Source organism: Melozone crissalis, unplaced genomic scaffold (assembly GCF_028551555.1).
Source record: "Melozone crissalis strain CALT ecotype California unplaced genomic scaffold, PUWL_Pcris_2 ptg000014l_1, whole genome shotgun sequence".
NCBI classification, from domain to species: Eukaryota; Metazoa; Chordata; class Aves; order Passeriformes; family Passerellidae; genus Melozone; species Melozone crissalis.
This window is the reverse complement of record NW_026535792.1, coordinates 15,452,959-15,467,978: the sequence shown is the minus strand read 5'-3', so window position 1 is coordinate 15,467,978 and position 15,020 is coordinate 15,452,959. Positions and strand designations below refer to the sequence as shown.

Below are 15,020 nucleotides of genomic sequence, written 5' to 3'. Positions count from 1 at the left end.
CTTTGGTTATATCTCTTACCCATTAATCATTTAATCTCTACAACAGTACTCAAAATTCTGCTTTTCCTCTTCAGCATACCTGCCAAGGCCTGTAGCAGTTCTGCAGCTCCCAGTTCTCCATGGGATCCACATGGATGCTGACAGGCCAAGGACTGGGTGCATGTGGATTGCTCAGCTTCTTGCCACAGTTAAGTAATTCCTCCTTTTCTATTCATAAGGGGTCTAGTTTGACTTTCTCTTCTACACAACTACCAACTTCCCTGGATATCTTCACAAGTCAGATTACAGATTTCCAGCTAGAAATCAACACTGCCATTCACTGAATTGTATATTGTTGCTTTTTCATAGTGAAGAGTTCTTGCTAAAATGCAGTGCAATAACAGCAAAAAAAAAGTAAACTCATGTATTAATGTTGTCATGTAATCAACTGGTGTTAGATGAGACAGTTAACTGAAGTTAAATAAGATCTTTCCTACTGAATCGGAAACTGCAGCTAAGCTCCCCTGCTTATCCACAGCTTGTATCCTTTTCCATTTTGAGAGTGGAACACAAATGGTGAATGTGCAAGAGGAATGGAGCACCATCTAGTGCTTAAAGAATAATGCTGGAAAATAAGACATTGCTAGCGCTTACAACAGCCCATGTAATTGTTTGGCTGAGTTGTTTGCATAGAAGGAAAGAGTCTATTCTGGAAATGTAATACTGTGATGCTCTTCATGGACTGTGTGGTGACTGAGAGGCAGGGGGATGTAGCATGACCTGTCAGACTGCATCAGAAACAGTCATTTGAAAAAATACTTTGCCTGTTTATCGGTTAAAGAAAAACCTTAGGAAAGTTTTTCTCATTCTCCACCTCCAAATAATTTAAATAATAGTAGGTTATATTGGTGAACAATTTATGATTGAGGTTATACGGGTATAAAAAGCTATGATTCAGGTTATATAGACATATAAAAAGTAATGATTTAGGTTATATTGATATCAGGTTATATAAATATATCAGGTTATATCAATATAACTCAAGCTATATAAGCATCTTTAACTTTGATCTAAGTTATATAGGCATTGTGGAAAGAAGTAGCGTATGCTCTCAGCCACTCTAATTTTGGAGCTATGATCTCACTTTAATCAAAAGCACAGTACAGATATGCTGTTTTATTTATTTTTCTGTAAACATGACAGCATGAGCCTGACACAGACACAAGCTGTATCATCTCTGCCTCCATGTTGATGACAGACTTCCTTTTTCTTGCATATTTACCTTTTGTCAAGAATAAATGTGGACTTACTCAGGAACCATGAATGCTCATATTCAATATAAGATAAAGTCACATTTATTACAAGTTAGACCAGTCTCAACTTTTTGAGAGTAAAAACATTTTTATTTTTTATGTGGAGTTTTTTGCCTTGTATGCCAAAAGTGCTATAACTAAAATACTAGTTAACTTTTAGGAGAGAAAACCACAGCAGAATAAAAGGGAATTTCAGTATTTTCATGTTTGCCAAGCTTTGTGGTCCTTTTAGGAGTATAATGACTGTCTCACTATGTGTAACATTGGCTTGGCTGTTGCATTATGGTTAGGAGTTCTGTGCACACCAAAAGCTTCATTTACCCTGGCCTCTGGCCAGGAGGGAAATCTTGCCTCGTGATGTGCTACTTTTAGTTGTTTTCTAGACATTTGTTAGCAACAGAATGTCATCTATGCATCCTGGACATGAAAGGAAAAAGCAGGTAAATGTATTGTTTTCATTTAATTCACCACAACAACTTAGAGATAAGTTGCTGTTATTTGCCAGTCCACATCTGGATCTGTTTGTGAAAAAGTGCATACATGAAATAAGGAACTTATTTCCCAACAAGAGGAACTGTATGCTTACGTGAATCAGCTGTGAAATTAGGGGATTCTCCTGCTATGAGAGTAGTAAGGAAGCTAAACAGAAAATTTAGAAAGAGAAGTACTGACAGCAAAAGTTTTGAGGATTTGGGATCCTGTGATTCTTTGATTTGCTGCAGGATGTAATCACTGATAGCGAGCAGGAGTCATGGGTGCTCAGCTCACAGAGAACAAGGCCACACTTCAGTACACTGATGAGATAATGTAACAGATCAGGGACAAGTGCTGGGGCACTTCAACTTGTCTAAATGGCTGAGATAAGGGAGCGGCAGCTTCCAAAGGGAATCACTGTTTCCCCTGTGTAACTCATGCTCTGGCAAATGACACTTGGCAACAAAGAGCATGATGAATACTTTGTATTTGGGGAAGAAGAGACTGAGCAGTACGTGTGGAAGAAACATTATTGACCTGTTATTAAAGCAGGATCAACCCTTCTTACTGTCCACATTTACTAAAAGAATCCCAAAAGAAAAATGTCTAGCCTTTATTTGCAATGTGTAATCTTTCAGTAGATCCCACTTATGTCATGTGAGTTGACTGGGGAGGGAATTTCCACACCTCATTTTCTGTAACAAATCACTCATGTTTTCCTGCCAGCAGAACACTGGCTGTCTCCTCACTTGGCACATTTCTGGTCGAGAGGTGGCAGCCACAGGGGAGGACTTGAGGAATGCTGCAGTTCCTTGTGCCAACATCCAAGTAGAACATGTGGACAACCATAAAAATACTCAGGTGCTTTATATCCTTTATATGCTTTACCACAGAATGAAAATATTTTCTGATGAGACAGCTACTTTTTAATGAGAAATGAAGGCATTTAAAAATGAGGACAGAGTGAGAAGCTCTGGAGAATTTAGGATTTCTGGGTAACTGGAACCTCCAAACTGTCAAAATTCAGCCAGATGCTATTTCATAAATAGCATTGTACTGATAAAAACACCATGGCACATATCAGCTTCAACAACTATTTTGACAGCAAACCTTCCTTGCTGTATTTAAGGGTGAGAATGAAAAGCTGTATGTTATTAAACATGGAACATCCCATTTTTGGATGATTATGCCACATCAGACTGTTTTCTGTATTAGTACCAGAGCATTAGGCATGTTTAAAGGAAACATGCATATACTGTGCTCCCAACACTCAGAGAAATGAAGTTTTGTGTACCTCCCTGTGGTAGCCTGATGTCTTCACAGTCAAATTTCCTATGTTAGAAGTTCCTTATTATTAACACCAGAAGTTCCCTGGAGCCCAAAACGTGCTAGGCGTTTCAGAGGAAAAAAAAAAAAAAAGTTTGGTCTGTAGTCATTCACAAGCCTAATCCCTGTAAAATACAGCTTTTTACCCAGTGATGCGCCTTCATTTTCTGTATATTTTTTGCGCTCCTTTGTCTGCTGCTGCGATGCCGGGCAGAGATGGGATTCAGAATAGGAGACTACATGAGACTACAAGAGAAGGGTTTTAATCTGATCATAGGCCAAGGTACGATTTGGAAAACTGTGTTTGATTCGGTCAGAAAAGTGCCGGACCCGGCAGCACGGGAGCCCGGCACGGTGCGTGCGGAGCGGGGAGCGCCGTCCCACGTCAGCAGCGGCCGATTTCCTGGGGCAGGGCCGAGCCGGGGCTCGGGGCCGGGGCGGCGGGGCCGCGCTCGGGAGCCGCGCTCGGCTGGGGCGGGCGCGGTGCTGGCGCTGCCGGGGCCGGCGGGGCGGGCCCGCACCGTACTACAAGTCCCGAGAGGCGGCGGGCGCGGGTCGGGCCGTCCCCGCTCCCTGCGCGGCCCCGGGGCTGCGTCCGCGGCGGGCGAGGCGATGCCGGCGGCGGGCTCGGAGGGGGAGGAGGGTCTGGCCGGGGAGCAGCCCGGCCCCGGCACCCCCAAACTCTGCGGGTACCTGCAGAAACTGTCGGGCAAGGGGCCCCTGCGCGGCTTCCGCAGCCGCTGGTTCGTGTTCGACCCCCGCCGCTGCTACCTCTACTACTTCAAGGGGCCGCAGGAGCCGCTGCCCCTCGGGCACCTGGACATCGCCTCCTCCTGCTTCAGCTACCACCAGCCCGAGGCCGGCGCGGCCGCTGCGGGGGACGAGCTCACCGCCTTCGAGGTGCACAGCCCCGGCGGGGCCGTCACCGTTCTCAAGGTAGGCCCGGGGCGGGCGGGACCCATCGCCGCTCCTGCCCCGGCTCCGGCCCCGGTGCCGCCCGTGCCCTCAGCCCGCGGCACCGCCCCGGCCGGCGGGGCCCCTCCGCCGCTCCGTGCGGGCTGCTGTAGGAAGGAAGGTGCTGTTTCGCAAACGCCGCGGAGATCGGCAGTACCGGGCTGGCCCCAGCTGCCTGTTAGTTGCGAATTTCTCCTTTACGATTTCGTGTTTACCGTGCTCCTCCTCTGAGGAGGAAATGCTTCTACTGAGCATGGGCTGAGTGGCTTCTCTGGAATCGTCTGGGCAGAAAAAAAAATCCGAGGAAATCTGACGGGTTGGGGTTTTGGAAGTTTGGAGGGGAGTGGTCGGGTTTCAGTTTTGGAGTGTTTATTTTGAAAAGATGATCCGTGGCAGGAGTCTGCGTCTAGGCTGCTTTGGGAGGAAGGAAGAGGAGGGAGAATTGTTTCCTCATAGTAGCAGAGCTGCTTATCGCCTTGTCTGTTCAAGGACTCACATTTTCGTAGGACAAGAGGTAAATGTTTGGATTATTTAAGATATCTTTCCTCTGTTGTCATGCCTAGGAAAAAAAGCCAACAGGGAAACCATTTTGACTCAGTAAAGAAGAAATAAATTATTCTGAGCATCCATTGTTTTTGAATTCTGTTAAGGCAGATATGTGTCCTTCAAAGAGTGTTCTTCTGTATAGAATGTAACTTTTCACATGAACTGTGTACTTTCTGAGAAACAGTATTAGAACATAATCCATTAAGTGTTAAGCAGTAGAACTTCCTATTGAATCCTGGAAAATACCTCTTACGTACTTATTTAACAGTGGAGATTTGAGCAGTCATGATACCTGCTGGGACTGTGGAGCATGATTGTGTCAAGCTTTCAGCATTCTGTTTTGATGAGTATAAATGTCAAAATACCGACTCATTAACATGCTTTACTAGAGAATAAGAAATTTATTTACCTAGGAAACTAATACAATAATAATTTTAATAGTATTTGCTTAGGTAAAAGCAGTGTAGTCAGTTGCACGTAAAAACTACTTTTGTATAGTTGTAAAAGATTTTACTGCTTTCAGTGAATCTGCCTTTATAGCCCAAGTGTTTGTGTTGTGAACATTAAAACCGCACACTTGGTTTAAGCTTTGCTTTCAATAGTTTGAGGAGTTTTCTTTGTTTTAATTAGCATCTTGTGATTTTGTGATTTTACATGGAGATCTTCAGAAAAGTTTTGTGTTGGGGGTGCCTTTTGAACAGGAGGGGTTTTGTTGAGAAACACAGGATTTGTGATAAAGATTGCAGTGTGAAATGCTATGTGCCATAGCATTTCTGTCAGACAGTGCTTTGGCAGCAGCCTTGGATGTCTTCTGCAGTCATGAAGACACAAATCATCCTCAACACTGATACACAAATGTAAGACATGGAGGGTTTCTTTTTCATTTTTTCTTTTTTTGTTTCTTTTGGTCTGTGATGTTGCTACTCTGCCCATATTTTATGTGTTAATTTTTTTCCAGAGCTCTCTAGGAAAGAATGTGCATAGATTGGGAACTTTCTTCATGTTTCCCTTATGGGGATTGAGAAATGGTGCCAGTTAAGAAAGTCAAATTAATTTCTGCAATTAGCAGAAAAAGATAATTTTGTGTTGTGATGCCCTAAAGCAGCCACATAATTGTACATAAAGATGCTGTGTTGTAGGTGTTTATATAATAAAGAAAGAGTTAATGAAAATCTTAAGGGATATTGCAGGACCATCTGGCGTTTTGTGGCCGTTTGTGAAGCTGAAATTAATTTTCTTCAGTCCAGCATGATAACTCTTTAAGGCCTTTAAAAGCATCCTCAGCTAACTTAGGTAGAATTTCAAATTAATTCAAGATGGTAAATGAAAAAACCCATACAACCCAACCCCTCTCCCTCCCCCTCCAATCCAGTCCCTGTTAAAAGCAAATGTGATTTTCTATCAAGAAAACATTACACACAGAGCACGAGGAATAAAGTCAAATGAAATTTGTTCTTCAGCCTGTAATTCACGTGCTTTGTTTTCCTCAATTTGCTGTTTGTTCAAAATTTCCACATCTTGTGATCTGGCCTTTACCATTCAGTGTTACAGACTAAGAAGGCCAATAAAAAACAAGCTACTGGAATTCCAGATTGAAATGATGATGCTATTGAGGAATGCATTATTTCTTATCATGCCTCAGTTTCGTGTTAGTGTAATGATTCCATCATCTTGATTGCTCAGCCTTTTGTCAGGTATTGGGAGCTGAGAACTCTGTGATGTACTCTAGCTTTTTTGCCCAGATAAGAATTTTGAAAAAAATATACTGCAGCCTTTACAGCAAATAAAGCAAAATGTTCATATTTTAGAGGTGTAGGTAACCAGCCTGCCACCTGTATGATTGTGGTTTTTTTCTGTAAATTTCCAACAGGTGCAGAAGAAGCTAAATGTGTGTAAAAATCTTTTCCACTTAAATATATAACAGATACCATCCCTTTAGGTAAAGGAGCACAGAAAATTGTGTACTTTATGAATAGGGATAAATTATGTTTGAGAATATTTTCATGGAAAGGCATGCAAATACTGATCCTGCAAATATGTCCTGTAACACTAGGATGCTGTAAATACTATCAAATGAACATTTGGCTGTGTTTGCACAGCAAGGCCTTGCATTAAGGGGGGGCATAATTAACATTATGAATATATAAAAATGAACAAAGGCGGCATTTCTCATTTATTTTTAAAGCAGTGTCTTGTAGTCACATGTTTTGCTTGCTTCAGAACCAAAGGAACTCTGGCCAGTGATGGTGGACTGTGTGTCTGGTCACTTATGTGTGAATAGTGGCGAATTGAGAGTGGAACAGAAATTGCTCTGAGTTGTGAAAGAGAAAAAATTCTCTGGGCTATTGGCCAAGCGTAAGCATTCCAGAGACTGCAGAGATTTCAGGGCCCTGATGCTTCCAAGTATTGGACCCCAAACTTGCTGAGCTGAGAGCGGCTTAGGAGCGGATGCTGTAATTTGTCAGTGATCAGTGATGTTGAGCTTGAACAGTTTTGCCGCAGGGCCTGACACAGCAGAGGAGGGAGCTCAGCACTGAGGGTGGTTTGTTGTCTGAGCTGATGCTTCTTGCTCAAAACTTTGCTGGTTAGTGGTTGCAGTGTTTTAATTAAAAGTTGGGCTGCCCTCCAGAAGAAGCCATCTGGCTTCAGATTTGCTGTTTGAGCATAGCAGGAATAGTAAATCTTAAGAAATGCAAACTTTCTGGTGATGTTCCCTTTTTACAGAGCAGCTTGAGGGAGAGTTTGTCTGTGTTCAGAAATGTAGCAAGAATTTTCATGGGATTTCTCAAAATGTGAGGTCTGCTTCTGGCATTTCTTTGGACTCTTCCTTTAAAGTATTTAATGTTGGCATATGTGTTCCACCAGTGTGTCCAGTGGCAGTCCATGGATGTTTTCCTCAAATAATTCTTCTCTGTCATGTCTGGATCAGAAGGTGACAATTCTACATCATTCTTAGTGGAAGAATTTAGGGGAATATTTTAAATTAAATTGCAGTAATTTTCCATTGCTTAAGTTGAGAATTACATGGTACTGTATGGCTCTTCACTTAAGAGTGTCTTTTACTCCTAGTGTTGCCTGTAAGTTTGCAGCAGTACACTTACAGTAATTCCTTATTTCACACCAGTTCAGGGGACATTCATGGTAGTTTTTCTTCTCCTCACAGAAGTGCATCCATTAAAATGTGACTGCATGGCTCTGCAGTAAGAAAGCACCTTAGCAATACCTTAGTAGCTATAAGGATTCTTTTGTGAAATTGATTGCTACCTGCTTAATTAAATGTTTAGGCTCTCATGGTGGGCAGTAGCCAAATACTAGTAAAAGTCATGAGAAACAGGCAAGCATAGGAGTGTTCCTTTCTTTGACAGATAAAGTGAATTTAAAAATATGTTTGGAAATTTGTCCTCTTTATGATTAGGGGAAGATGAAGACTTAAATATTCTATGCGTGGTTCTTGGTTTTATTTTGTTTTGATTTTTTTAAACAGTCTATTTCAAACAACAGTTTAAATGATTAATTTTGTTTAAACAAAACTAATTTTAACAGAGATTTTTAGGATATTCTTTTAGTTGTAAATAACTGAGATGCCTGTAATAAAGTCAGCCAAAACTGTTCAAAGGGAGAGGAAGACTTCAGAAGAGGAGGACTGTGTATGGGAGGAAAAGAAGGCAAGGTAACAGGCTGGGAGCAGCAGGAGGGCATGGAGTAATTCTTGGGGAAATCACTTGAAGCAGGGGCGTGAGAGGCCTGTGCTGCTCTGCCTTGGCACTTTGTGCTGGAGGGCGGGCACGGCTGCCTGGCCCTGTGTGTAACAGCCTCCCCTGGCAGCTGAGTGTGCCTCATGCAGCTGGGAATTGGAAAGCAGCAAGGAGCAACTCCAGGAACATTGATTCACTGCTCTCTGAGGGTGATTGGTGAGATGGGAGCGGGACAAATGGTGAGAGAGGTTCATGAAGTTCAAGAAGTCATGGGCAGAAGGTAATTGTAGGTATGACTTAGACTGACTGCAGGTGGGTTGCCTCATTAGCTGTGTTGTGGTAGCAGAGAGAACCATGTAAGCACTGCATCCTGTGTTAGTGGAAGCTCTTTGAATTCTTGGTGGTTTTTTGCTGGGGCACAGTAAAACATTGCTTTACATGGCCTGTGAGCAGGTGTCTCTGAAGGAAGTATAAGCTCTCATATTTACCAGAGCTGAAGACTTGCCACTGGCTAAAGCTCCAAAGGAAATACTTCAGTGCTGGGAATAGAAGGGGAGATGTTTACTCCTGGCAAGAAGTGACTGTAGTCTATAGGCTTAAAAACCTGCTCCTGTGGTGGTCATTCCCAAACTGCCAGCGGTGGCTGTGGGGATTGGCATCGCCCAGAGGCCAGTTCTTTGCCCTTCTGAACTATTCTTTACCTTATGTATTTTTTTGTGAGGGAAATGGTTTTCTCTGGTTTCCTGTGAGTAAGCAAAAAATAATACATGAAGGTGATTTCCATTTCAGATTAGAAGTATCTTGGTTACATATCTTTCTTACTAACTGGTTCTGCAGTGTTCTCATGTGTCACTTGTTTGTTTCACTTCTTGATTTATGAATGTTTATTTGATTTGTATATCTTGTATCCTGCCATGTGCATAATGTACTGAAAGGAGCTGGAGCAGCAGCTTCAGAAATAACTGAGGTTTTCTGCCTAATCTCCTTGAATGGTCCTTTGGAGCCATTTGCTGTAGGGTGTCATGGATGTAAAGCTCGTAGGGGTACAAAGAGCCAAAAGGTAAAATAAAAAATCATCTCTCTCATGATTAAACTGAGATTACAAATTGCTGAACCAGAGAGAGCACCCTGGGGAGGCATTAGTTTTTGTTTGTCGTGCTGTTTATGCTTTGTGTTGTCATTAGCTGCTCTTGGGGCCAAAATATAATGGCCAATGAATCTTCAATTTTACTAGACCAGAAGTGTTGTTATGTGAGAAATGTAGACAATTCTGTGCCATTGCTGTGCTTTGTGCAGCACTTACTGTATGCCTTTGTAAGGAAATGTGTGTTGTTTGTTGCTCTCCATTCTTTTGCAGCTGTACCTTGCACAGGTGCCCTCTTAATTTCTGAGGAATAGAACAAAAAACTGTTTGAAATTAGGTTGTGTTTAAGGAGTAAACATAGTCATCTTTTCCACTGATAATGCTGTCATGCAGTTTGGGAGGAGGTAGGAGAAAGGCCGGCTAAAAGATAAGCACTCCATGTGCTAACAAGCCAGAGGAATTAGGGGAGTGGCTTCTCATCAGTGCTAATTTTTTTGTTCCTAAACAATCCATGTTACCAGGTCAGGTGCTTGTCCTAGACTGGCAGCTGGAGAGGTATGTTGAAATAACAATTACTTTTCCATGAGAGCACCTGCAGTGTCAGATGCCTTCACTTGTCTCTTCTTGGTATTTGTATATTGTCATTTCACATGCTTTGAAATGACTTAGAGCTCTGATTCAAGGTATGTTTGAATTCTTCCTCACTTACTGCCCATTCACATTTTTGACTGTAGTCTTGTAGGTTAGGCATTAATGTTGGGTTATGGGTTTTTTTGTTTTGAATATGATTTTTCTATAGAAGGTGCTTACCTCATGGTATCATCAGGAAATACAGTATGTAGATTTGGTCATTAAAGTAAGAGGCATTGCAATGCATTATTCATTTGTTGGTTTCTGCTAGTAAGAAAACAAGTTAAAAGAAAATGGAAATCTTCCTGAATGTGTATGGGATTTTTCCAATAATATAGATTTGCTTAGTTATATGTTCAAAAAGTGCTCTGTGTGTAAAATATAAGATGTTACTGCATTTTCTAAAGTCTGAGTGTAAAACTGAAGAAAAGGAATCCTTGAGACTACTTCTAATGAAAAATTCTGGCGTGAAAATCATGGATGTGCATGTGACCACAAGGTGCACCTGGTGCATTGTGGTTATTCCTTTAAAATCATACTGATTTTGAGTGATGGTACCTTGGTGATCTGCTGATGATCTGTGTGGGGTTTATTACTGCACTTGGAATGACTGTGTTCATTCCAAGGGCATGCAGGGGTCTCACAGCGCTCTGCTCCCGTGTCCTGCAGGCTGCGACTCGGCAGGACACGACCTACTGGCTCCAGGAGCTGCAGCAGAAGAGGTGGGAGTACTGCCACAACCTGGACAGCCGCACCTCCCCCACGCCCAGTGACTTCTCCAAAGGGCTCGTTGCCAAAGACAACCCTGGTACGTTGGGAACCTGAGTGACAACAGAGGGCACGGCTCTCCTCAGTGTCAGCTCATCAACACCACGAGTTGCACTGGGGTACACAAGTGCCTTAAGAAAGCCTTTTCACATCTTTTCATCAAGTAACTCTATGTAAACTTTGCATATGCTACAATATTTAACATAAATGTGATTTTATATCCTTTACAAAATCTGTTGATTTCTTGAAAAACAGATTTTTAGAAGTGAAATAAAATTGAGTAGTCTTACAACTAGCTTTCGTTAAGCTTAGGTAAGTTGTCTTTTAGTGGTTGCAACATCTTAAAAAGTTAGTATGGTAAATATCCTGAGATGTAGACTTCAGTTTTTAATGGGAACAGGTATATTTTGCATTCTGGATGACCATGCTTTGTTCCTGAAAAGGTATGGTGTGGTGGATCTGTCTGACTCTGATAAAAATGCAGTGCCTTCAAAATTGAAAGACAGTCTGCACTGATGTTACATAAGTGAAGTTCAGTCTGTGAAATACCTTAAGGCAAGGAAAACAATTCTACACTAGTGTCAGAGTTATCAAAATGGCTGTGCATTATACAGAGTTACTCTGCATTTTTTACTACATTGCACAGGCACTTGTGAATTGTTTTATTCCTCAGTCCCTACAGAAATGGATTCCTTGCTGATTTCTGTTATCCATAGATAAGACTGAGTAAAATCCAATTCTGTGCCAAGTTAGGCATTAGTAAGGCTCTCCTGGGTTTAAGCAGCCTTGTGGTCAGGCATATTTCATCAACAGATGCCACATTTGGTTGATGTCACTTTGCTCCCACTGTAAACCCAGCAGTGTTGAGCTGTTGTTGTGACACCTTGTCCCCTCCTGAGTTTCAGGTCCTGTTTTACTGTTGTCCTCTAACCCATTCTCTCCTTTGAGAGAATGTGCTGCTTGTGGCTGCTTGCTCAACGCAGCTGGCCTCACATGTGTTTGCTGGGGGCTCAGCTGGGCCTGGCAGGCACTGCAGGCAGCTCCTGCTGAGAGCAGAGCCCAGCCCTTGAGCTGCTGCAGGCTGGCCCTGCCATGTGCTAGTGCAGGGTCTGCAGGCAGCAGCCTCCAGCCTCTTCTCCAGGTCAGTTTTTTGGCCAGTGTAATTTCCAGAAGTGGTTTACTGTAGGGACAGGTGAATGGCAGGATTAGCCCAAGAGAATTGTTGGGAATGCCACATGGGGTGGTTTGAGACCCCTTTTTTTGGCAGTAGCCAGTCTGGGTAGCAGCTTGTCAAGCCATGCAGATGCAGAGCACGTGTATTGGTGGGCAAAAATCGAAGTGTTGCAAAAGGGAACAGGCTTTGTCTCTTTCAGCCCTTTCTGCCTTCAGCCTCTTGTTCTCTGCTGCACTGGCTCCCTTTTATGTTGTGTTTAACTGACCCTGTGCTGAGTAGGTTGAGGTCATATGTTAGAAAGGAGCACTTTTTTTTATTTCTGCTAGAGTGATGAGTGGAATATGTTCAGTGTGCAATCAGGTGATTGCGCAGCTGGTGGACAGGAGGGAACAAGGCACAGCAGCCAAATACAGGAAGGCAGAGTAAAGCAGCAGACAGGCCTGCCCTCTTGGCAGCAGAGTGTTGGATCACATCAACTGTAATGTGTAACTTGGCCACAGAATGTGTTCTTTTTTGTGCTACTTCCCTCAGAGATTGGGTACAATGTGAAACAAGCCTCTGTGACTGCAGCACCTGTTTGCATCACATCCAGGTGTTTCATCACTGATCTGTTTTTTTCTGTAAGTCGTTGGGGGCTTTCTGGATAAGCCAGCTGAACCTCTTCATGTGTTTGTTTTGTTTTTTTTTTTTATTTAAATTACTATTGTTGTTATATCCAGGACTAGGAATGTCAGCATAACATGCATGGGCTGAGTAGGCCCATCCCTTTCAGGGGTAGCCTGCAGTTAAACTGCATGATGTAGAGTTTAGAGCTGCATCTAGAATATCTCATTTTCTAGGACAAATCCCAGTGATAACTCTTACCATCAGCTGAAGTGTTTAAGTAGGGATTCCTTTTGGGGAAAATGAAAATAGCCAGAATGATTGATGCTTGTTACTTCCTTCTTTTTAATCAAGTACTCCAGGAGTTTCTTCTAGAGTTATGGGATTCTCTAAGGCTCTGGTTTCATGTTGATGACCAAGATATGTGTCTTGTGGCTTTTTTCTTTTTTTTTTTTTTTTTTAAGAATTGAATGTGCATGCAGTGTTGTGCTTTATACCAGAGCATAGAAATTGGTTTGTTTTGCTGGTGCTCAAGTACAGATGCTATCACAAATGTTTTAAATGGGGAAGTAGTCTGCCTTCAGTCCAAACCCAGAACTGCTTACTGCAGCCTTGCCTGTCTGTCCTCCCCTGTCTTCTCCCCTCCCTGTTCAGAAATCTGGACTAACTGGGGCATGCATGGAGCTAGATACAGCTTTGTGGATCAGCCTTGAAAGGTTTTTAACAATATTCAACATAATGAAAAGTATTTCAAAGTATTTATCAAAGTGGGATGTGGGAAATTGAATATTAGCAATAATTACACTGTAGGATTTGTCGTGGAGGTGCTTTACTACCATGGAAATCAATTAAATTATTTATTCTTTATACCATGTGGGATTATTATTTTTTCTTGAAATCTAAAATGTTAATGTAGTTTTGATGATTTCAGTTCTTAATTTGCGTTAATAAAATATGCAATACCGTGTATTTATGATATTGGTGTGTGGGCAGGGGATGATGTCCAGTGAGCAACCTCAGGGTGCCACATTCAGACAATTGGCATGTCTGGGAGGGGAAATGCATTTGTTGGGAATTCAGCTCTTGAGCAGTTCCTTTTCCTGGACCATCCTCTAAAAGGACTTAGCAGAATCACACAGGTAGAAGATGAAACAAGCTGTAAGTGTAAAGGCAGAATGTTAGTATTCCACCTTGGCTTTGAGTGTCCATGAATTTTTTGTCTCTGCATTGTGGCTTGGGTTGGTTTTTTTCCCCCTTTGGGAAGTTTGGGTTTTCTGGGGGGAAGGGAGAGGGTTGGGTTTGATTTTGTTTTTAATTATTATTTTGTAGTTAAAACCTACTTATTCTCTTTCCTCTTCATTAGACAGTAAATATAATCCCATGTTTAGTTTTATCTAAGCTATTTTAGCTGAACTGTGCTTAGTTAGAACAGCCACAGTGCAAAAGAACTTGGAATTCCCTTTGACTGATAAGGCCCTGAAGTATCTGTTTATAAAAATCAAGGCAGTGTAACTTGTACCTCTATTTGAAACATGACATGATACATTTCTGTGTCAGATACCATTTTTCAAGGGTTTGAGACATTCCTAGTGTCAGAGATCTTTAATATTTCATATTCTTTATCACAGAATGTTCTTTCTTCTTCTAATCTTTGATACTTGGTAAAAGTAACCCCCTGCTGGGTAATTGGAGGGTAGGGTTTGCTTAAAGATGGTCTCTGCTGGTGCCAAGCAATTGTCAGAGCAAAGGCTGAAAGACTCCCCAGGGATAAAAGAGGGTATCATAATTTCCTAGGGTTTTATTTAAGTCAGAGCCCATCCAATGTGTTACTTGCTAATATAAGTGCTGAATCAAGTCTGAGAGTGTTGTCAAAAAATCTTTAATCCACTTCAGTACTTTATGAATTATATCAAGACTGAAAATTGCATTTGGGTTTGTTTAACTTGCCTTTTCAGAGGGTTTGTAGAAGGTTGTAAACCACTTTATGCTTCTCTCTAATGCTTTTTGCTACTCATAGTATATTCTGTATTTTTTTACTCCCTCTTCCTCCTGGAGGGAGACGGCAGCTCTCCAGAGTAATGGAAGCACAGAGGTAGCACAGGCACTGCAGGTTGTGCAGGCTGTGTTTGCCAGGGTGATGTGTTGGAGCCCTGTGTGCTGGCTGGGTCAGCCTGTGCAGGGCTGTTCCGCAGCTCTGCCAGCTCCTGGAGCTGCTGGGAGCCTGTGGGGTGTGCAGGACTGCTCTGCAGCTCTGCATGGCCTGACCATGGGGCCCCACTTGCTGCAGTGCACAGGAGATTTGCCTGGGCTGGCTTGAGGAGGAGCTGCATTCAGGAGCCCTCCGTGGTGCAGGAGGTGTCTGATGTCCTGCAGAGCTGTGCCAGCATTCTTGGTTCTGGCAGTGCCCAGCCTGGCCTTGCACAGCACTGCCTCAGGGCTGTGAAGGTCACTGACTTGCAGCAGCAGAGTCACTT

At 42.6% G+C, this 15,020-nt stretch overlaps 1 protein-coding gene across 3 annotated transcripts in view; it reads left to right on the top strand.

Moving 5' to 3' along the window:
- Window positions 1-3,703: 3,703 nt before the first annotated feature.
- TBC1D2B (TBC1 domain family member 2B) overlaps window positions 3,704-15,020 on the top strand; it is a 31,123-nt gene continuing 19,806 nt past the window's right edge. For all 3 annotated transcript variants that reach the window (XM_054272835.1, XM_054272834.1, XM_054272833.1), the window contains exons 1-2: window positions 3,704-4,028; window positions 10,671-10,809. In XM_054272835.1, the coding sequence (XP_054128810.1) occupies window positions 3,705-4,028; window positions 10,671-10,809 (463 nt within the window). In that variant the 5' untranslated portion in view covers window position 3,704. The remainder of the gene's footprint in view (window positions 4,029-10,670; window positions 10,810-15,020) is intronic.